Below are 23932 nucleotides of genomic sequence, written 5' to 3'. Positions count from 1 at the left end.
TTACATCATATAGTTCTAGGCTAATTGGACCTACCTCTTCTTTCCCATAAAAATATACAGCCTCAAATCCAGCTGAATAAACCAATGAAATAGTTTGCAGTTTTTTTATCATTCTTAGGTAACCTCACTTGTTTAGAAAAATAACCTCTAAAGCAAATATACCTCTAACCACCTCCTATACAAACAGTTTAATAGGTCACTTTTTTAAACACCTGAAACTCCAACATTCCAACCCACCAAATACAAAGAACAATGGGGAAACTAAGAAAGACACCTGGGGTTGGAAATATGGAGAAAAATTCTGGCAAATTTTTAAGTCCACCAAAACTGATGAGTTTTATAGATGAGGACCTAAAATTAATACTTAATGTATTAGCAATAGAAAACAAGGAGTTACTAAACAGTGAAATTAAGAAATATACAGGTGAGCAATTTAACCAATTCAAAGAACTCTTTCAGAAGATGATAGAATCTATACAAATGGAACTGAGGTAACTAAAATACATGTTAGCAAGTCATAGTAGAATTACACAGTTGGAGAATAACAGATGAACTTGACGAAAAATTAGAAGTCAGCAGTGACAAAGAAGTCAACAAAGAAACAAGAGACAAAAAATGCAGTGTACTTAATGAACAAAGGCAAAAGAAGTAATCTGTGAATTATAGAAAAACTGGAAGGAGGGAGAATGGGAAAAGGGAAAAACAAGTAGTGAAGGAAATAATAGCAGAGAAATTTCCCACTTTCTGGAAAGAAGTTGCTGTACAAATCCAAGAGGCAAAAAGAGTACCAAACAAAATGAACCTAACAGAATAAATCCAGTATATATCATAATCCAAATGGCAAAAAAGAGAGAGATTGACTTTTTAAAGCAGTGGGTTAGAAGAAAAACTCAAGAGTAAAGGAAAGAACATAAGAATCAAACCAGATCAGCCATTTGAAATAATCCAGGTGAGAAACGAGGGGAATGACATACTACTGAATGAAAGAAACTTGGGGTTTGGATGAATAGTTTCTCCATTCTGTGGGTGGCTTTTGTATCCTAGACACTATTTTCTTTGAGCTGCATAAACTTCTCAGCTTAATATAGTCTCATCTGTTTATCTCTGCTTCCACTTGTTTGGAGAGTGCTGTTTCATCCTTGAAGATGCCTTTAGTCTCAATGTCATGGAGTGTTTTACTTATGTGTTGTCTATATACCTTATGGTTTTAGGCCTGATATCCAGGTCTTTAATCCATTTGTATTTGATCTTTGGCATAGTTTAGACGGGGGTCTGAGTTTGCCTTTTTGCAAGTGGCTAACCAGTTGTGCCAACACCACTTGTTGAAGAGACATTCCTTGCTCCATTTTGTATTTATTGGCCCTTTATCAAAGATTAGTTGATTGTATGCATATTAAAGAGAACCATTATTTTAGGGCCTCATCAATTCCAGAACTCACTTTATTTTATTTTTTGTTTGATTTGGATCTCTACCTAGCAGTAGATTACTCCTGGCTCTGTGTTCACAGATCACTCCTGGGAGGGCCTTAGGGGACCATATGTGGTGCCAGGAATCCAATCTAGGTCAGCCACATGCAAGAAAAGTGTCCTGCCTACTGTAAAATTATTCCCACCTGATGCATTTATAAATTGGGGGTGGGGCACACCCAGAGGCAGTGGCAAGGTGGCATGGTGAGTTTGGAATGGTTGGACCATTCTGGAGATGCTCGGCCTGGTCATGTGTTCTTGATGATTTACAGCGTTGGTCCAGTGGTGTTGGGGCATGGGGAGTGGAGAAGTGGTACTGGGAACCAAATTTGGGGTCTTGCACATACTCTACCATGGGAGCTCTCTTCTTGACCCTGCCCCCAAAGAGGTAATGTTTCTAGTCACACAAACTTAGGAGAAAACGCTATATGGTTAGTCAGAAGAATCACACATTGAAGAATCCAAGGGGAGTATAGTTGTTGCCTTAGCAAGTAAAAAAAGAGAGAGAAGGTAAGTTGAGAATGCTCAGATTCACAGATTAAAAGGGAGCAGACTGAAAAAGACTCATCAAACTGCCAGAGAACCAAAGAGTTGGTGAGGATTTTAAGGTCACCTGCACCAACCTCCTGTCTACACCAGAAGTCCTTTCTACAGGCATACATGGCAGAGGTTATGAAAAGAGGTCATCAGGATGGGGGTGAGGAGTGGAGTCCTCCATCCCTACTTGAACAGCAGGGTCCTAACTTCCATTCAAGGGGGTCCCCTTGATACTGAGCTCACATGAGTAAAAAAGCATGTTAAGGGTTAAAGGAGAAAAAGCATTCAGAGATTTTCGTCCCAAACAAGCATACAAATGCACACACATACTTTCGCCTAGCAATTGGCTCTAGAAGATTGTTTTCCTTTTGTTTTATCTTCTTCAAAGAACATAGCTACCTGTGCAGTTCAGCTATGCGGCCACCAGAGGGCAGAAAGGTGCCATTGTTTATGTGACTTTAGAGCAGGGGTCTCAAACTCAATTTACCTGGGGGCCGCAGGAGACAAAGTCGGGGTGAGGCAGGGATTTCACAAAAAAAAAAAAAAGTCCTCAAACGTCATTATTAACAGTTCTAATTATTTCTTCTGAACATGAATAGAACATTGAGTGAAGATCATGAACAGTTCTGAATATGGCATCTTTTGCCTATTCCTTGCTGCCAGAGACTTGACAGCGCTTCTTCTCACAAATCTGAACCACATTTGGCTTTAGAGAGGAAGTAGTTGAGACCCTCAGTATGGCTTGAAGATGATCATCATCAAGTCTAGACCTGTACTTTGACTTATTGAAGTTCAATGTGGAGAATAACTTTTCACACCAATATGTGCTCCTAAAAAGGTACATGGTGCACTTGAACATGCGGGAAAGCTCAGGGAAGCTGGAGGGCAATTCTCTCCAAAATTGCCCATGCATGTCTGCTTTTTCACTAATCTCCCTGAATTTAGCTTTGAGATCAGAGTTGCATTGCAGGTCAATGAGCTCCATTTGAAGCACAGGAGGGGCATCTTGCATATCAAAGGAAAAGGGGTCCACAAAAATTTGGAAAGTGGCTCTGTGCTTTTTGAAGTCTGCAAATCTGTGATCAAATTTCTTCTCTAGCTTAAAAATAGCACCAACATATTTCTCACCACTGAATGGTATGCCTGCATCCACAAGTTCCTTGCATGCTGGGAAATGGGAAAGGTTTGTCTGAGAGAGCTGGGATTTCCATAACACAAGTTTTGTGGAGAATGCTCTCAGGTTGTCATAGGCAGCACTGATAAGCTGCCCCGGGCCTTGTAACATCTTGTTTAGTACATTCAGCTTATGTGTGATGTCAACAAGAAAAGCTAAGTCCATGAGCCATTTGTGATCACTCAACTCAGAAACAGCCTTCTCATCCTTCTCCATGAAGGCTTTCACTTCTTCTCTCAACTCAAAAAATCTTTTCAGGACATTTCCCCTGCTGAGCCAATGTACCTCGGTGAAATAGAGCACATCTCCATATTCTGACTCCATTTCTTCTTAAAAAAAGCACAGAACCTCCTGTGGTGTAAGCCCCTGGATCTGATTTGGTTGATGCATTTAACAACAACAGATATCACATTGTCACATGGCAGGCATTTACTGCAAAGGGCCTGCTGATGGATAATGCAGTGAAGTGCAATGGCCTTCTCTACATCCTCCTCTTCAAGTTTTTTTTGAACAAGTGCCACCAGTCCATTTTTCCTCCCTGTCATCGAAGGCACTCCATCAATTATTATTCCAACAAACCTCTTCCATGGCAAACCTGCATTCTCAATGGCATCATACAGATGCCGAAATATCTCATTAGCGGTGGTCTGGCCATGCATTGGAATTATTGTGAGCAGCTCCTCTGTCAATTCAAATTTCCAATCAACACCATGGACATAAATTGTGAGCTGTGCAGTGGCTGTTATATCTGTGCCCTCATCAAGAGCAACTGAGTATGCATCAAAACATTTGGCTTTCTCACACAGTTGATGATAAGTGTCACTTGACATGTCAGAAATGTGCTCTGCCACAGTGTTGGCAGAAAGGCTGATTTTGCTAAACTGACCTTTCTTTTCCAGGCAGATAATACTTGCAGTCTGTAACATGTATTTTTTAAAAAACTCTCCTTCTGTGAATGGTTTCCCTGCCTTAGCAATCATCTCACTAACCATGTAACTAGCTTCGACTGATGCAATATTCTCTTTGGTTGCTTTCTTGAAGAAATCTTGTTGCTTCATTAGACATGCTTTAAGACTGGCAACCTGCTTGGCTCTTTCATTTCCTTGACATTTTGCACATTCCTCAGCATGTTTAGTTGAATAATGGTGTTTCAAGCTGTATTCCTTGTGCACTACAACTTTCTCTGAGCAAATAAGACATGAGCCCCTGTGCTCAACAAAGAAATACTGTTTCTACCACTTTTCCTGAAATTGTCTGTGCTCCTCATCGATCTTTCTCTTCACTGCAGGCTATGATGAAGTCATGATGAAGGTATGACAAGATCTAATTCTGTAATAAACATCTCTCCCTTCTCTCCCTTAGGCCTCCACTAATGCAAGGGACAGCCGGCAGGAGCAACAGAAATGACGTCTGCACTAGGCGCAAAGTATTCACGATATTCACTTACAAATATTTGCAATAAAAATCGCATTAGTAGGGGCCGGAGAGATAGCACAGCGGCGTTTGCCTTGCAAGCAGCTGATCCAGGACCAAAGGTGGTTGGTTCAAATCCCAGTGTCCAATATGGTCCCCCGTGCCTGCCAGGAGCTATTTCTGAGCAGACAGCCAGGAGTAACCCCTGAGCAACGCCGGGTGTGGCCCAAAAACCAAAAACCAAAAAAAAAATCGCATTAGTGAAAAAAAATTGCAAAAAATCGCATTAAACATTTGCATACCCCGAACAAAACTGCTTGGGGTATGCAAATGTTTAATGCAATTTTTCTTACTAATGTGATTTTTATTGTGATCATTCAATAAGTGAATAATCTGGAATACTGCAATATTTGAAGGCTAACCATGGGCCACAAAATGTTGTACAGAGGGACGCAAAAGGCCCATGGGCCGCGAGATTGAGACCCCTGCTTTAGAGGTATTCTTTTCTCCTACTTTGAGCAGGTAGGCTTAAAGGGACTCCATGCCCAAACAGGAGTCCTGAATTTAGGTAAATTTTGCTGGGAACTTGAATACTTGAATCTTTTAAGATTAACTTTGTTAGATTTTGACCACATCCAGCATTGTTCAGAGGTCACTCCTGAGACCAGAGAGCAGAGAGAGGCCTGCTCTGATATCTTAAGACAGAGAGTGTGTGCATGCGTGTGTGCGTGCGTGTGTGTGTGTGTGTGTGTGTGTGTGTGTGAAGGCCAAGATTCCAATCAATAATGTCAATAATGTTTGATTCCTGGGCTGGAGCAATAGTACAGAGGGTAGGGTGCTTGCCTTGCATACGGCAGACCCAGGTCCGAGCTCCAACATCCCTGAGCATTGCCAGGTGTGCCCCCTAGGAAAAATAAGAGTGTTTGATTCCTTTCCTTACAGTGGTCTCCTTTGTGTGCTTCCACCAAAAGACCTTGACACATCCAGAACAAACCAGGACTCCACAAGCAGAAAAGACAGCAGAATCCACACACTCACAGTCCAGGGCCCCATCCCCATGGACTGGAGGCCCAGAAATGCCAACATTGGTGTAGAACTGTCAGGATTTGGCAGGGATGAGCTCATGGTGCTAGAACGGTGGAATCCTGAACTACTTCAAACTTGTAGTCTCTGTGCGATGATTTACAGCTGTGGATCTTTGCTAGCTTGAACCCCTTATTCAAGATATAGGAACCTCGATCTGCAATTACCAATCAGTTGTTAAAATCAAAGAACAGGTTGAACTTCAATGTGAAACTTACATTTCCCAGACCCCCGAGTGTTAATGAAAGAAAGAAGAGTAGTTTCTGGTTTCCTCAGAAAAATTGCCAGGATGCCAAATTCTTCTACTGCTTTCAAGGTCTCTCAGCTGTGTCTTATTTATACCCACACTGTGGACCTTCTAGGCCTTCCCTTTCCAGCCTCCCCAACAATCTATTTTCCTCCTCGTAGCTTGTCCCACATGAAACATAGGAGAGATCAGAATCCATGAAATGAACTTAGACTATACTGGTCACCACAAAAGATCCAGGGAAATAAAACTCTCCGTGAAATCATACATGCTAGTGGACATGCTATCAATAAATAAAGCAGTTTAGAGAATAAATACTATAGAGAAGAAATTAGAAGTAATGAAAAAGAGACAGATGGAGTGATTCCAGGAGGGATCAGGATAGAGCTTAAGAGTATTCAGCTTTCTCCATTCAGAATGGTTCTTTGTCACATAGAAGGTTGCTTCAAGTTGAGCATTTTCCACAGAGCTACATCACATAACGTCACCTCCTTCTGTGCCCATCCAATTGACCTAGTTTATCACAAGGCATTCCAGGAATCTGAATGGCTCTAGAGCTAAAAGCATCCACTCCAATACTTAAGGATTATGCTCTAAATAGTTATGATGGCATGGAATTATTAAAATACATGTCATTCGAGACTGACCTCAAGTCAGGTGCAATCACTCGGGATTTATAATAGCCATAAGCCATAATTACTTCTCCATGATTTTCTTTTCTGTAAAGTGATTTATCACTTCTTATATAATGAACTGGTTTCTAAAAATCATTTAAGTTTTACTATATTCTTTAAAGGTGTGTGTATATATTATTGAGGGAAAAATTTTATACCAACTTTTTTGTTTTAATTTCTTTTTCCTAAGATATTTGGATCAAATATATTTATTGTTTCTTAACATTATTTTTGTTGTAGAATTTTTACATCTTATGATACAAGCATCAGTTTTTATAAAAACATACTATGCTATTTAATAAATTTTTGTATTTAAATGTGTGAATAGTAGCAACTACTTTAATGGTTCAGTATCTAATAGGTTCAGTATTATAACTCAGTTTTATAAAAAGGCCAAAAATAAAAAGTGAAGTAAGATAAAAAAAATATACATGTCATTATTCTCTCTCTCTCTCTCTCTCTCTCTTTTTTTTTGTTTTGTTTTTGGGTCACACCCGGCAGTGCTCAGAGGTTACTCCTGGCTCTATGCTCAGAAATTACTCCTGGCAGGCTCGGGGGACCATATTTGATGCTGGGATTCAAAACACCATTCTTCTGCATGCAAGGCAAATACCCTACCTTCATGCTGTCTCTCCAACCCAACATGTCATTATTCTCACTCAATGTTTAACACAATAGCCTACTTTGACTCTTACATGTTGTCCCTCATTAAAATTCTAGGTTTCAAAGTAGAAGTTGGGGTTCCAGAGTGATAGCACAGTGGTAGAGCATTTGCTTGCACATTGACAACTCTGGATAGACCTGGATTCAATCACTGGTATCTAATATGCTTCCCTGAGCCTGCCAGTAGCGATTTCTGAGCATAAAGCCAGGAGTAATCCCTGAACACTGCCAGATGTGGCTCAACCCTTCCCCCCAAATCAAAGTAGAGATCTTCTAAGATTATCTTCTAAGATTATCTTTGTTTGTTTTGGCCATACCCAGCATTGTTCAGAGTTTACTCCTGGTTTTACACCCAGGAATCATTCCTGATGGGATTATATGAGATGCCTCCAACTCAGGTTGGCTGCATGCAAGTCTAGTGCCCTACCTGCTGTACTATCATGCCAGCTTCCAATGGACTAAATCTTGACCAATGGAGACAGAGGAAGGTGACTATAACTTATCACCCCTTTCAGTCATCCATAGCCTAGCAATAATTCTTTTTGCAGAGAATGACAATTCACATACTTGAGTGTTGAGTATGTGGCTCATTGTGAATCAGTGACCAGTGAGTGATGCTTGACATTTGAAGTTTCACATTTCTGAGCCTTGCTTAACCTTATCTCATCCTGACCACCCTGGGTTTAAGCAAAATATCAGCCCTTAACTCTTGTTTCAGACTTCCACTTTCTAGAGGACCTAAGCTGTGACAGCTGAGTGCAGAGTTATAAATTCAATATAATTTCCATGAATACTCTCTAGTTTAGAAACTCTGCTTTCTAGTATTGCTAGAATCATTTTCTTCTGGCTACTTTATGGGTTTAGTATTTTGATTTATTTTGTTTTGATTTTTTCTTTCTGGGTGTTGCTGCAATCTTCTCTTGTTGATAATGCTTTGAGTGTTGCAAGTGTGCATTTCAATGTGAAATTTTGTGGTTTATGTATTAGTGCTCAGTAGACACTATCAGTATGTTGGCTTGTGTCATTTAGCTCAGATAAATTCTTACAGTTACTTTAATACTTTTCTCCTACCTACTATATGAGTAATCTCTTTCTGGAATCCTCACTAGTTGGTTGAAAAATCTAAAGTTTTCAGTTAATCCTTAAGAACTAACATATAAAATGCTATGAATGCAATCCTATTGGCAACAGTACTGTAAACCACAGTGGCAAAAGTTATTAAAAAGTGTGTCTCATAGAAGCAAGCCAATGTGCAAGAAGGAAACAGGGTGAATCATTTTTAAAGGACGTGGATACTGGTAAAGAGATTTGTGTAGGAACATTGTATGCCTAAAATATAATCATGAAAAACGTTGTCATTCACAATGACTTAATTTAAAAAAAAGGAGACAAGAAAATGGAAACCAGAAGTTATAGAAAGTTGTTTTTAATGAAATTTTATTTTTCTCTTTCTGATGAGCCCTCAACTGGAAAACAGGATTAGCAGGCAGCTTTGCATCAGCTTAGATATTCAAGAGCTTAGATCTAGACTAACAACCATGTCAGTATATGTCCTTGTGATTTTTCAGTCAAAAACAGATGCATTCACTATCTCAGAAGATAATATGGTTTTCTTTTCCCTTATCAATAAAGCAAAGGGCTTTGAACCTTGCCTGCAATTTCTTAGGAAGAGCAAAGATGATTCATTTCAGATGTTCTATTCCCCCACATCTGAACTGAGTCTAGAAAAAGCTACCAAGTTCCTTCCCCACTTTACTATCTCTTGGCTCCAGGTAAAACTTCCTTAATTAAAGTCTCAAGTTTAGAAGTCATGATTGCTTCTTCAAGTGTGCAGAATTCTCATGCTGTAATTTTAAATTACATGCAACTATGTTATACCTCAGTAAGACTGAAAAGCATTCAAATTAAAATAAATAAAAGTGAAAAATGAGCCAGTGTTTGAAAACCAAGATAAAATATACTCCACTGTTTCCTGCTGCTTTTTTGTATTGTTGTTTTGTTTTGTGGGGGCCACACATGGCCATGCTCAGGGGTTATTCATGGCTCAGGAATTATGCCTTGTGGTGCTTTGGGAACAATATGAAATACCAGGAATCGAACTTGGGTTGGTCACATTCAAGACAAACTGTACTATTGCTTCAGCCCCAGACTGCATTGCTCTTAGTACACAATTTGTACTCAGAAAAAAAAGCATTGAAAATATTATTGTTTGTTTTTATTTTGTTTAATCAGCTAGGGAAAGATTTAAAAAAAACATGGACTTTTCCCTCAGGATGATGTAGATTGAATGCTGACAGCCATCCACTGGGCAAGGGCTAGTTTGTACCTATTATTTAACCTTTCACTTGGTTTTTCTTATCAACAAAACTGGAATCAAATGGCTACAATAAATGTGTACTGAAAGACTGGATAAAGAGTATGTAAGATGTTTGCCATGGGTGATGGTGTTCACTCAATATGTAGGCAGTAATTTTTCTCACCATAGCAGCAATTGTTGCATGCCAGCACAGAACTGTGTGTGTATGTGTGTGTGTATTCACTAATGATTTGATGACATCAAATTTAAAATTAGATCATAAAAGAGGGAAATAAAAAAGAGGACTTATATTAGGGTTTCTTTTTCTCTGAGATGCTATTTATAATGTGAGGTCACAATCTTTGTCTCTATGCAGTACCAGTGCTGCAAAGACACAGGGAAATTAACACAGATCTCAGTATTGTTTTGCCTTCCAAATGGAAAGCTAGTACAAATGTTGGTATACATGTGGTACACAGAACCACAGACACTCTCAATCCCTGTGCAACAGTGAGAATATTTGCAATTTGAACCCACCCTTTAAACAAACTTCAGCTGCACACACTGAGAGAGCTCACTCATTTTAATAGTTCAACAGATTTTATTTATTATTACTAGGAATTAGATCCCAGGACTCCCCCAATAATTCCCATAAAACACAAGTATTTAAATTTCATAAACACAAAATTGCAAAACTAGAAAGATTAAGAAAAAACTTTGTCTAGACTTAATATAAAAAGCATTGCTTAATTATCTTTTCAGTACCTGTGACTACATTCTAAATAATAAATGCAGAAAGAGCTGTGCTGGCAGCTTGGAAAGAGCAATTAAAAGCATTCTCATGCAAAGCACTTTTACCCATACCCCCCTCCCCATCTTATAACCAGGGTAACACAGAGCATTTCCTTCTCTTTTGACAATTATGTCAGTGTCAAAAGTAGAAAGCCCTGGAGAAAAGTTAACAAGGCAACAACTGAAGCTGGTTTTATTTATTCCACATAGCTTAGAAGGCCAAGATTTTTAGGCTCCTTCTAACTGAGTAACAGAACAGTCAAAGTTTGTTGAATAGATAAGCAGATAGCTGAAGTGGGAGGACAGGCTGACCCCAAGTTTCTTTAAGCAGGGATGTTCCTGGGACATACATCTCAGGGATGTTTCTGAGAGCCAAGAAGAACTGAATTGTACTACTTCACCCTGATCCCCTGAAGAGGCCTACTCAGCATCATAATCTTTGACTAAAATTTCAAGGCCATATTCAAAGTAAAATAAATATTTATATGTCTCTTTCAATGATGGCTAGTACATTTAAAACTTTTAGAAATCTGGGACAGAAATAAGATGTTCTTCCTTTAACCCTTTTCCTTTTTCACTTTGTCACTTGCCTTCCAGTCACTTTCTCTCTCCTTCTTCATTCCTCCTGTCCTAATTTTCTGCCCTTTACCTGCTTACCTCACTTTCTTCCTCTTTACTAAAGTTGACTAGTTATAGATGTGTGTAGCTCCAGACAATAGCGTAAATAAGTCTGCTTTCATTCCCAGAAATAGAAGCAGGTCTAGGCAGGAAAAACAATAAACCCCAACTCTCTAGCTACATTACCAGAACATTCGATTGAATGTGAATTTAATGGAGTAAACAAGAGATTTTGGGGTCTCAGATGCTAATATTAAGATGAGGCTATTGCTGTGAAATCAAAAAACTACTAGGCACAAAAATGAAAGAAAGTTTTGGAACATATTTAATTAAAGTGAGGTGTAACTGTTTAAAGCAGGTGGGCATATCAGATATATACCTAACACCATTAATTTGAAAATCAAAAGTAACTAAATGATACCCTTTAAGGCATCAGATTGGTTTGTATTTTGTTTCTCACAGCCCAGGAATCCAGACTAAATGAGCCAGAAGAGTTATAGTAGAAGGTTACTTCTCTGCTTCTATCTTTCTCTTTATTTAGGGTTGGAGGCAACAACAAGCTGTGTTCAGGGATTATTCCTGGCTTGGGAATCATTCCTGCAAGCTCAGGGGACCATATCAGGTGAATAGAATTGAACTTGGGTTAGCCACATGCAAGGCAAATATTCTAACAGCTCCATCTTTCTTATCCATCCCTACTTTCAAATAACAATGCAAGAGAAGTTATATTCTTTCAAGGGAAGAATGAAAGATTTCCGGTTTCAGTTTACAATTTTTAGCCTGTTACTCTCAGAAAAATCAGGTTCCTTTGCTCTATAAAAATAATAGTAGCTACGGCCCAAGTGATATTTAAAACTAATTCTACCATGACATTTTATGTTTTTAAATGTCTTTTTATTCATTCATTCATTGAACAAACAAACTGTCCTTGGGTATGCACTCTCTGCCATGCACCTTTGTAAATGCTTGGTGTTCTATGAATTCTGGTCTATCTTTTTTAAATATCCCTGACCCAGTTTGATATGCAAAATGGAAACTGCCATATTATCAAATGTCACTCCTTTCACTACTAAGGACTGCTTTACTTTCAGCATATTTTATCTCTGCTATTTGAAAGTTTTCCTTCCATTTGACAATAATAACAAAAAATGACACAAGAGGAAAATAAATAGTCACTCCCTGTTTTTTTTTCTTACTAGGATTACTAAAAGTTGTTTGTAAGAAATTTAATATCGGGGAAGGGGAAAATTTTAATATAATAGGAAGACTTCCAAAACAGAAATGGTCTCAGCTTCTTAAACTTTCAGAAGTAAACTCACTGTTTTGAGCCTCCCCATTTTTATTCATAGAAGACAAATCTAGGTATCTTTACCCACTTTTCCCTAGTATTACAGGGAGGGAAAACATGAAGTAAAGCTTGTTAAAAAATGTCCTAAAATCATAAAATCCTGTACAAATGATTAGCATCAAACAATCTCTGATTCTTTTTTTCAATGTAAGAACAACCATATTATCATTGCCTTTTCTTCCCCACTTTTTAAGGGGGAAATTTCCATAATCAGCTAGCATTATTTGAGCATTTGGCTACATAACCTACATTTAGATTTTCATGGGAGATTAGTTAGAAGTTTTCCTTATTGAAGATGAAGTGCACTCCCCGGGGGCCAGATTCGGAATTGGAAATGCTCTGTTTACTGAGAGTTTCAGCCAAGGCTTCTGGTCCACAGAGGAAAACTCCTATTCTGGTACTTTGGAGAAAGGGAGAGAAAAAGACAGTTTCAGACTTTGTAATGAAATAAGTGACAATACGTGTGTGTGTGTGTGTGTGTGTGTGTGTGTGTGTGTGTGTGTGTGTGTGTGTGTATTGTCTGTTCCCATTGATTTCCTTCTAAATGGGAGGCACCCGTAAGAAGTAATTTCCTCTGCTCCTCTGTCTTTTTTTTTTTTTTTCACAAATGACAGAACCAAATTTCTCTGCAGGTCTGTTTGGGCTCAGTTCTGTTTGGATAGCTGGGGGAAAGGTCTGCCTGCATACTCCAAAAGACATTTGTTTCCCTGGAAACTGACATTAAAGGAGAATTAGGAAACTCCTTCCTCATAAAATAAGGGCAAACAACTATGACAATAGCTTGGTTGGCAGAGCTTGGCTGTATCTCTCTAACAATTTAGGGTTTGAACCCTTTATTTTCAAGATGGACCATTAACCTTTGGAGTTCTCTTTTAAAGAATGCAGATTCTTGGGTTATACCCCAGATTTACTAAATCAGCATCTGTGTTTTTAGAAGAACTTTCATGGGACTATATTAAATTAACAAGCTTCTGCACCTTAAAAGAAACCACGGCCAGAATACAAAGACAGCCCAAAAACTGGGAAAAACTTTTTGTTTACCACTCACCTTATAAAAGTTTAATAAAAGGTTAATATCCCAAATATATAAAGCATTGGTGTAATATACAAGGAAAAAATATAATCCCATAAATAAAAGGATTGGTTTGTTGTTGTTGTTTTTGATGAACAGAAGTGTCCTCGATGAAGACATACAGATGGCCAAAAAGCATATAAAAATTCTCTATATCACTAATCATCTGGGAAATTCAAATCAAAACTTTATGCTAGAGTGACTGATATCCATCACATAGAAGCACAACAATTGGTGTTGGTGAGGATATGAGGGGAAATAACAGACTCCCATTCACTCGCTATTGATGACACTTTTGACTGAGCTAGCATTTTGGGAAGTCAATATGGTAATTACTCAAAAATAGCAGTTGAGCTTCTATTCATTCAGCAATTCATTGCAACACAATTCACTATAGCCAAAATCTAGAAACAACCCAAACACCTACGAACATATAACTGGACAAAAAAACTAATATATATATTATATGCATACATACTCATATAATATATATATGCATTGGAATATGACTCAGCAGTTAAAATAGATAAATTCATGCAATTTGATTTTATACGGATGAATCTAGACTATACCATGTTGAGTGTAGTCAGAGGAAGAGGAACATAAATAGAATACTCTTTAATATGTGGAATATAAAGAAACTCTTTAAGGGAATAATAAAGTCCAAAGTCAATAAAAAAGAAGAGCTGAAAATTATTCTTTAATAAAATGCTTGCCTTTGGACTGGAATTGAGGGATAAAATATGGAAGGGAACACTAGGACAGTGATGCAAAGGGAAAGTGCCTACTCTAGGGAAACTTGGGGCATTAGTAAAGAGATGTGGACACTGGTGAAGGGATTCATGTCAGAACATTATATGCCTGAAACTTAATAATGAATTGTAACTGTAGTTCATGATAATTAAAAATTATAAAAACTAAAATATCATTCAGCAATGCATAAGTTCACCAAAGAGCAAGGAGACTAAAGGAGCCGCTGATGGTGATTCTCAGGTTATCAGTATTCTGGAAAAATAAGTGGTCCTCAAAGTTTTGGAATGACTAAATTAAAATAAAAAGAACTGGGAGGAACAGGATTCAGAAAGCTTCAGGTGGGTCTTGGGAAGTTTTGCTTATAACAACTCTCTCTAGGTAATTTTGGTGTGATGTAGGCTTCCTCTTAATGCCAGCAATATTAAGAATCTTGTGTTAGGTATAAACATAGTAATTTAGGTGTTTTCATCTCCAGAATATGCAAATAAAGTCACAAATATGGAACTAATGCTATATAGACCTTATTAACCTTAAGCCTTATGAACACTCTGATTAGATTCCTTACTTTGGGTGTTGACTTGCAATTGTCTTGAACTCATTATCCCAGTTGGGTCTTCCATATAAGGTCTTTTGTTTCAGGCCAGTGATCACATCTTTTTCCTCGTCATGGTGCACAGCAAAGTGATTTGCCTGCGGAAAAGAATATAAATTCAGAAAAAAAATCAGGAGCTGGAGAGATAGTACTGTAAATAGGGCACTTGCCTTGCATTTAGCCCACTTGGTTTGAGTCCGGGCTATGGTCCTCTGAGCTTGCCAAGAGTGATTACTGAGAGCAGAGCCAGGAGAATAAGCTCTGAACAGCATGAGATGTAACCAAAAAGTCGGAAAAAAAAATCAGACACATAGTGAAGTTGCTTGTAGGAGGTTAGGAGGTTCTAGGTTTGATCCCCAGCGCGCGGGTGTGAGCGCTCACACACACACACACACACACACACACACACACACACACAAAGACATTCTGATCTGCTGTTAAAAATACACAGACAATTCACCACTTAAGCTTGCACTTTCTTGAACTATACAGATTTGAAGCAAGGTGCACTGCTGGAAACAATAAACAATGCTCAACAAAAAAAGATCTCCTTAAGCCATTTTCTCTAGAAAGACACCTCAAAGTGTACACATGAATACTTTGGAAGAAACACAAGCATGGTGAAATAACAAAGGAGTTGTAGTGGAAAATACGGGAAAGTTTCTGAGTGAGTGACAGGGTTTTGAGTCAGCTTTAAAGTGCGAATAGGATTTACATGTTCTCAATGTTTGCATCATTTTTCCTCACTTTTGTATATCTGACTTTCTTTTCTCATCCTAATATATCCTCACTCACTTGGGACATCACTAAATAGTTAGAGCTTAAAATGCTTTTATATTTTAGTTAAAAAAGATTTGTTAAGCCAAGTTTAAGAAGTCATATGTGGGGGCCGGCGAGGTGGCGCTAGAGGTAAGGTGTCTGCCTTGCAAGCGCTAGCCAAGGAAGGATAGCAGTTCGATCCCCCCGGCGTCCCATATGGTCCCCCCAAGCCAGGGGCAATTTCTGAGCGCTTAGCCAGGAGTAACCCCTGAGCATCAAACGGGGTGACCGAAAAACCAAAAAAAAAAAAAAAAAAGGAAGTCATATGTGAACATAATAACATTTTGTCTTCTGCTACTATTCTAGGGGGCTTCAGTTTGAACAACAGGTTTCTTCAATAAAAAAAATCACAATTACGGGGCCGGGCGGTGGCGCTAAAGGTAAGGTGCCTGCCTTGCCTGCGCTAGCCTTGGACGGACCGCGGTTCGATCCCCCGGTGTCCCATATGGTCCCCCAAGCCAGGAGCAACTTCTGAGCACATAGCCAGGAGTAACCCCTGAGTGTTACCGGGTGTGGCCCAAAAATCAAAAAAAAAAAAATCACAATTACGGGGCCGGGCGGTGGCGCTGGAGGTAAGGTGCCTGCCTTACCTGCGCTAGCCTTGGAAGGACCGCGGTTCGATCCCCCGGCATCCCATATGGTCCCCCAAGCCAGGAGCGACTTCTGAGCGCATAGCCAGGAGTAACCCCTGAGCGTCACCGGGTGTGGCCCAAAAACAAAAACAAAAACAAAAAAAAACAAAAAAAAATCACAATTACATTTATTTAAAAATAAATCTCTTATGCTGAGTGAAATAAGTCAGAGAAAGATGCAGAATGGTCTCACTCATCTATGGGTTTTAAGAAAAATGAAAGATTTTTGTCCAACTAGTTCCACACCTCTAAAAATCTCAAAATTATGACTCTATTCTCTTTAGACTCCTTATATTTGATCTGTTTTCTATATGCAAACTTTAATTTGGTCTTAGCAGTATGAATATATATGGATATTATTGAGATGAATGGAGAGATCTGAATCCATCAATTATTCTATGGAAGAACAGTATACTAATCATTCCAATAGTCATGGGAATTCAGTTGGGGACTAGAGGAAAGACCTGGGATCTGGGGTATTTTCTTCACCTGAGACTCATCCCATCCAGTGAGATAGATGTTGTAGCTGAGGAAGTCAGCATTGTTCTTCTCCTGCATTTGGGTCTCCAGAAGCTGCAGCAAGTCTGCAAACCACTCAAAGGCATGTGTGTCTCGGCATAGCCAATAGAAATAAATCTGAAAGAGACAGATCATGAAGTAGAGTACATATAAATAATCATGTCAGCATGAACACATGGATTTTTACCTTCCCAAACATTTTTCTCTTGCTCAGAATACCTAAAAATATTTTTCAAAGTGCTCTGAATATTTCACAAACTAGTTCACATGAGCACTCTAAGTTTCACACTTTCAAGACACTAAAGTAATACTTTGGTTTCAAATATATATCACTTAAAATTATTGTACTACTTTCCCTCTTGTTCTGCTCTTGTTCTCCCAGAATCCCTTGATTCCTTTACACCTCATATCAGAAAGATCAATGGAATCTAGACTAGCATATATTGCCATCCACCTGATATTGCCAGGTGCTTATAAGCTGGCTAGAGTAAAAATTATTTTTACACACAAATCCATCACACAGAGAAGAGGTAAATGGAAATAAAAAGTCAGTAAAAAGTCCTACTAGAGGTATTCCTTTAGATGGTCTCATGTTTTATAAAATAAGTCTTATTTATATGTACTAATTAAAATATCTACTTGTCTACTAATTAAAATATCTACTAATTAAAAAATATTTGCACACCTATGTTTACAATAGCCAAGAGTTAAAAAAATTAAACTACGAAATTAGATGAGTGAATAAAGAAATGGTGATCTCTATGCAAATAGAATATTTTTCAGCTTTAAAAATGATGAATACTTGCATGTAGTTAAGTCTTGGATAGAACCAGATTGTGTCATGTTAAGCAAAGTAAGTTAAAAAGATAAAGACAAATATCAAATGGCCCCACTCATGCATTGGATATAGACAAGCCAAACAAGGGGACAGATGAAGTCACAAGCAAGACCTTGAACTCTAACAATAGAACTGAAATTAGGAAGGTGGTGGAGAAGGAGGTTTTGGAAGGAGGGCCCCATTGGACTGTGATGAAAAAATATTGATAATGTGGTAATAGGTTTGGTGTGGTCACTCATATTTGAAAGAAGTGTGAAATTATTCCCTCTGGTAATTTATTCTGATGTGCTATCCACAAGTAAATGTTTCTTAAAATGATGTTTTCCTCCCCTTTCCCTTCAGAATAAACCATACTAATTGTAGATTAGAAATGAAATCACTTTGCATAGAAATTAAACAGGGATTAAGGTGTTTGCCTAGCATCCAGGGAGCCTGGGGTCAATTCCCCACACCACATATGGTGCCCAAAGCTCCATTAGCAGTGATTCCTGAGCAGAGAAAGAAGTAAGCACTGCCTGAGCACCACCAGGCCTGGCCCAAAAATTAAATTAAAAAAGAAATGGAATCCACCTCAATATTCAACATAGGATTACAGAAAAATAGTCCATATTACTTCAGTGGAACATGAAGGAATCATTAAAAACACTCTAAAATATAAATACAATATTTAAATGGAGAATATGAAATTGTGCAAGTCAGTATTTACAACTTCTTAAGATACTCTTAAGAAGTATCTTAAGATATTCTTTCCTATGTATCCACATAGGAAAATATTAGAAAACATACACAAAAGGATAATTGAATTGAATTATGAATGTTTTTCTTTTCTCAATGTCCTATTAAATTTCTAGCAAGGCTTCCAAGTACTTTATTACTTTCCCAAATAGGCCTGTTTATATAAAAGCACATTTATTTTTCTAATATCACTTAACTTACCTAGCCCTTCTAGAGTACCCTAAAATTTTTCATCACTATTATAGGTCTCTGACCCAGCTTGGAATATACTCTGAACTTCACTTGTCAGAAGGTGATGTGTGGGCCTTCTGAGATATGGATAAACCTACCTTTTTAAGCTTCAGAGTGGTAGCATTATTACAATATTTGTACCAGACTGATTTGAGAATGGATGCGAAGGGTGTAACACCAATACCAGCTCCCACTAACATCACCACCTCATAACTGAATACATCTTCGCTGGCTGTCCCAAAGGGTCCATCAACTGCTATCCTGGAGAAAAGTGTGGAATAAGGTTACAGAGATATTTTGCCATTAGAAGTAGTATAGGGAACAGATTATTATAGGGTATATGCAATATGCACTTTGAAATAATATTTTTTTTATCTGTGGGGTTCTTTGTACTAGGAAATTGCTTTTAGGTACTATCTTACTGTCAACACTGGGCACACACAATGTTTCACACTTGAAATTTCTTCCTATGATGCCCATTGAACTAAAGTGGGATTTTTCTATAACACAATACCTTGGAGATTTAATTTCTCTGGTTCTTAAATTTTTATTTACTGAATTATTTAAAAGTTTTTTCTTTTATTTTTATTTGGAAAGAGTTGGTTCACACCTGGCAATCCTCAGGGGTTACTCCTGGCACTGCACCCAGGAATCATTCCTGGCAGTGCTCAGGACACCATATGGAATGACTAGTTTTGAGCCCAGTTGGCCAGGTGCAAGGCAAGCACACTATCTCCTGAAATATCTCTCAGGCCTCTCAAAAAATAAAAATAAAAAAGCTTTTCTTCAGAATTTACTAAGTGTCTGACTATGTTACCCATGTAAATTATATGTGACATTTACTCTGAAATGACATGCCAATTGAAATTTTTACATCTCGGGCCCCACTTTACATCTTTGATGTACTATAATTTGTTAAGAAAATCACTTGGTTTAAATTATTATAAACATTTAAAGGATGTGGGATATTTATTACCAGTATTAAATTCAAACATTTTATTTATTTTGGTTTTTGAGCCACACCAATAATGCTCAGGAGTTATTCCTAGTTAAGAACTCAGGAATCACTTCTGGCAGTGCTCAGGGGACCATATGGGATTCTAGATTTGGTTGTGTGCAAGGCCATTGCCAAAACCACTATATTATAGCTCTGGCCTCTGATTCAAATATTCTATGTTCCATTTCAGATTTATAAAGGTATGGATAGACAAGCCACAAATAGAAAACGGGGAACACAGAGTCCACTTCCTGTATTTGGAGAATATGTGTGTTTTGTAAGAATGCTGGAGTGATAGAATGAGAGATGGGAGAAGAGGAGCTAATTGGTGTTTTTCTTTTTCTTTTTTTTTTCTTTTGGGCCACACCCCATGACACTCAGTGGTTACTCCTGGCTATGCACTCAGAAATTGCTCCTGGTTTGGGGAACCATATGGGACTCCGGGGGATCTAAATGCGGTCCGTCCTGGGTCAGCCGCGTGTAAAGCAAATGCCCTACTGCTAAGCCATCGTTCCAGCCCCTGTTTTTTTATTTTTTTGAATTCATTGGATTTAACACATGCATGTTGTACTTACTTAGGTAGTTTCCAGGCATCCTGAAACTCTTGCTTATCACAGCCACAGGCATTGAATAGTCCTTCTGTCCAGTCCCCAACGATACGGATATGGATACTAAAGAAGTCTTCCTCAGGAGCAGAGGTCAGTGTGAAAGGGTGCCACTCGAGTCTGGACACCTCGGGACACTTGACAAATATGTACTGTCCCACCTCCATCTTGAATCCTTTCTTTTTCATCTGTAGTTCAATAGTCTTGAAAGGGTGAGTGACCACCTACATACAAAGTACATGTCTGAAAACTATACTTTGCCCAAATATTTTTTTCAGATTTCACATAATAAAAATCTATGGTAAGCCAGTTCCTCCAACAGATGGACCTCTAATGGAAATTTTTTCATGACTATAGCCCATAGCCAGTGACAAGCAGATGCAGAAATAGATACAAAGGTCCTCTGTCTTTAATTTGGGACAAATGTCAGGGTTTATCCTGACTTTAGTTGTCCCTGTTGTATCAGCCCAGACTTCAGTTGAGTGCCTGAAATTTCCTCCCCACAATACAAATATTCTCTGATTTTTCTTGTTCTTTTCCAGAGAATATACCTTTTGTTGTTGTTGTTTTAACCAAGGAATCTAACTTTAGATATCAATCTTAAATGAAAATTCTTTTCCCTGAAATTGCTAGGTAGCATCTAGAAATATCAAAATAGTTTCCTGCTTAGTTTTCATTTTTTTAAAATTTATTTTGAATCACTGTGAGATAGTTTCAAAGTTGTTCATGCTTGAGTTTCAGTTATACAATGTTCAACACCCATCCCTTCACCAGTGCACATCTCCTACCACAAATGCCCCTGTTTACTTCCTGCCCTCCCCCTCTCATCTCCCCCTGCCTGCCTCTGGCATTTTTCTTCTCTCTCTCTCTCTCTCTCTCTCTCTCTCTCTCTCTCTCTCTCTCTCTCTCTCTCTCTCTCTCTCTCTCTCTTTCTCTCTCTCTCTTTCTCTCTCTCTCTCTCTCTTTATCTCTCTCTCTCTCTCTCTCACTCACTCTTTTGTATGCACACACTCACTCTGTCACTCCCTTTTTCCTTTCAACACTGGTTTGCAAAATAATTACTTGTAAGATGACACCCAGCTATCAACCCCAAACAAAAGTGTTCACCCAATTTCCTCCTTCTTTAAACCTCTTCCTTTGATATGTAAAAACCCACTGGATGGGTACTTTTCTCTGTCTCTCTGTCTCTCTTTCTCTGTCTCTGTCTGTCTGTCTGTGTCTCTCTCTCTTTCTCTCTTGACCTTCACCTCCTGGAATTGGGAATTAGTTTTAATAAAGAATAAAGAGTTCTGGCTTGTTGGCTCAAGCAGAGAGCACAAAGCAATAAAACATGGACACCATAATCATCTTTTCTTGACTGGCTGGGTTTATTATTTCTTCATCACCACCCTACTTCTTCAGACCTGCTGTGTGGGGTTTAGAAATACAGTGTGTGTGGTGATCTCACAACTCATGGCTTTTTATTTTTTATTTTACTTTTATACATTATGATTTGCAATATTGTTACTGAAAGCATATCATCATACTATTTTACCTTCTTTCAGTGCCCAGTTTATACAGAGTGATCATTTACAATTATTATTGCCATAGCAGTCATTTATCTGTCCTAACTATACTCCTCTGCTCTTTGGGACAAGCTTCCTACAACAGGCCAGTCCTCTTGGTTCTCATGTCTTTTGTTTTGGATATTATTACTGTACTGTTTTTATATCTTACAAATGAGTGCAGTCATTCTATGTCTACCCCTCCCCCTCTGCATCATTTTGCTTAGTTTAACATTCTTCATATCTACCCATGTATACATTTTATTACTTCATGTTTCCTAATAGCTGCATAGTATTCCATTGTGTAGATGTGCTTAAGATTGAAATTTGCCACAAATAATAGGGAAGCACGTTTAGAGAAGAGACCACTATATAAATATTCAGTAATACTGAGTAACAATATTGCAAACTGCAATAAAAAATAAATAAAAATAAAATAAAAATAAATAAAAATAAAATAAAAAATAAAATAAAAAATAAAATAAAAATAAAAAAATAAAAATAAATAAAAAAAGAAGAGAAAGAAAAGAAAAATGTCTGCCAGAGAGCCAGCAAGATGAGGGCAGGGGGAGGGGGAAAGGAAAACTGGGTGGTGGGAAATGTGCACTGGTGAAGGGTGTTGGACATTGTATGACTGAAACTCAATCATGAACACCTTTGTAATTGTATACATCATGGTGATTCAATTAAATAATTTATTCTTAGAAGTCTGCCATAAAAATGCTTTCTGTTTGATCACTCTATGGAAGGGAAATTTTGTGGCTGCTCCTTTTGCTGATGCATGGCATTTATTTGTATAATAATATATAAATTTGATGCAAAAGGAGAACTATTATGGGTTCTTTTATTTAAAAAGATCCAATGCTAGCTGCACTACTTTCTACAAACCTCTACAGAAATAAAAAAAAAAAAAGAAATGTTAAAGGCCCAGTAAATAGAATAGGACTTAAAACACAAACTTTACATATGACCAACACTGGTTTATCCCTGACATCATAAGAAGACACTGAGTGTGGCTCTGGAGGCCTGTAAAAATGGTCTTTGCTGGTATTGCTTTATACTAGTACATGGACTTTTCATTTTATTAACCTGTGTTTGTTTTGAGGCCACAGACGGTTGTGCTCTTGCCTTACTCTTGGCTTTAAGCTAAGGAATCTCTCTTGGCAGACTTGGTCAACTATATAGGGTGCCAAGGATTGAACCAAGGCAGGAGTCATGCAAAGCAATGGCCCTATCTACAGTATTATTTCTCCAGCCCTCTATTTATTTATTTATTTATTTATTTATTTATTTATTTATTTATTTATTTATTTATTTATATTCATTTGTTTTGAAATAGCCACTTAAAAGCAAGTAAATTCATGTCTCATAATCTTCAAGGGATTGGTTTCTGGAGATCTTCATAGACCCAATTTGTCAGATATTATGAACTTTTATAGAATGGCATAGTGTTTATATATTAGCATATTCTCTGATGTACTTTAACTGATATATAGATTATGAAATGAAATGTAAATGCTATAATAGTTTTATTGTGTTGTGTATGTAGTGAGTAGTGACAAGAAAAACTACTGCACATGTTCACTATAAATGGCTGAACTATAGAATAAGTATTTTTGATCCGAGATTGATTGACTCTGCAGATGTGGAACCAGGGAAACTGAGTAAAAAACCCTAATAATATAGAAGACTTGGGTAGATTTTTCCTTATGCTATTAGTAACTCCAAACCAGCCATTACCTTGGTAATGACAACTTTCTGTTGAGATCGCCAAAACCGGACCAACCTCTCACAGAGATACAGGAACATGGGGCCCACTATCCATTTCCAAGTCTGTAATCAAAACAAAAGTGATTAATGTGTTGAAGGGTGAAAATTAAAAGATTCACAGAGACAAAACATTTTGAGTAAAGTTAAAATGGGCCTGATTAAATATTTAGTATAAGATTCATATATTTCTTCTACACAAACTACATGTAAAATAAATGATCTAGCTAGTAAAAACAAAAAGGACATTCTCCTTAGCCACATTAGGGAACTATGTGTACAGTATGAAACTTTCCCAAGAGGAACTGCCCACAAGGGTGGAATTTCCTCCAAGTGTTGCAACAGCAATTGCGATAACCCTTGAGCAGAGCAAGGATGGTTTCAGAATGAATATTTCTCTAAAGAGATAGCATTTCAGCAACAGCATATTTTAATGCAATGATGTCAAATTTTAATCTTTTGCAATATAAGAAATTTCAGGCAATAATTCAGCTATTTCTCTGATATACTACTAAA

At 37.8% G+C, this 23932-nt stretch overlaps 1 protein-coding gene across 1 annotated transcript in view; it reads right to left on the bottom strand.

The window, feature by feature from the left end:
* Nucleotides 1-12546: 12546 nt before the first annotated feature.
* LOC125999138 (cytochrome b-245 heavy chain) overlaps nucleotides 12547-23932 on the bottom strand; it is a 40617-nt gene continuing 29231 nt past the window's right edge. Inside the window, exons 8-13 of the mRNA XM_049767127.1 lie at nucleotides 23390-23482; nucleotides 20076-20329; nucleotides 18602-18764; nucleotides 16670-16816; nucleotides 14703-14827; nucleotides 12547-12712 (exon numbers count right to left, since the gene is read on the bottom strand). Of these exons, the coding sequence (XP_049623084.1) occupies nucleotides 12586-12712; nucleotides 14703-14827; nucleotides 16670-16816; nucleotides 18602-18764; nucleotides 20076-20329; nucleotides 23390-23482 (909 nt within the window). The 3' untranslated portion in view covers nucleotides 12547-12585. The remainder of the gene's footprint in view (nucleotides 12713-14702; nucleotides 14828-16669; nucleotides 16817-18601; nucleotides 18765-20075; nucleotides 20330-23389; nucleotides 23483-23932) is intronic.

This window comes from Suncus etruscus, chromosome X, assembly GCF_024139225.1.
Source record: "Suncus etruscus isolate mSunEtr1 chromosome X, mSunEtr1.pri.cur, whole genome shotgun sequence".
NCBI classification, from domain to species: domain Eukaryota; kingdom Metazoa; phylum Chordata; class Mammalia; order Eulipotyphla; family Soricidae; genus Suncus; species Suncus etruscus.
This window is presented reverse-complemented; position numbering and strand designations above follow the sequence as displayed.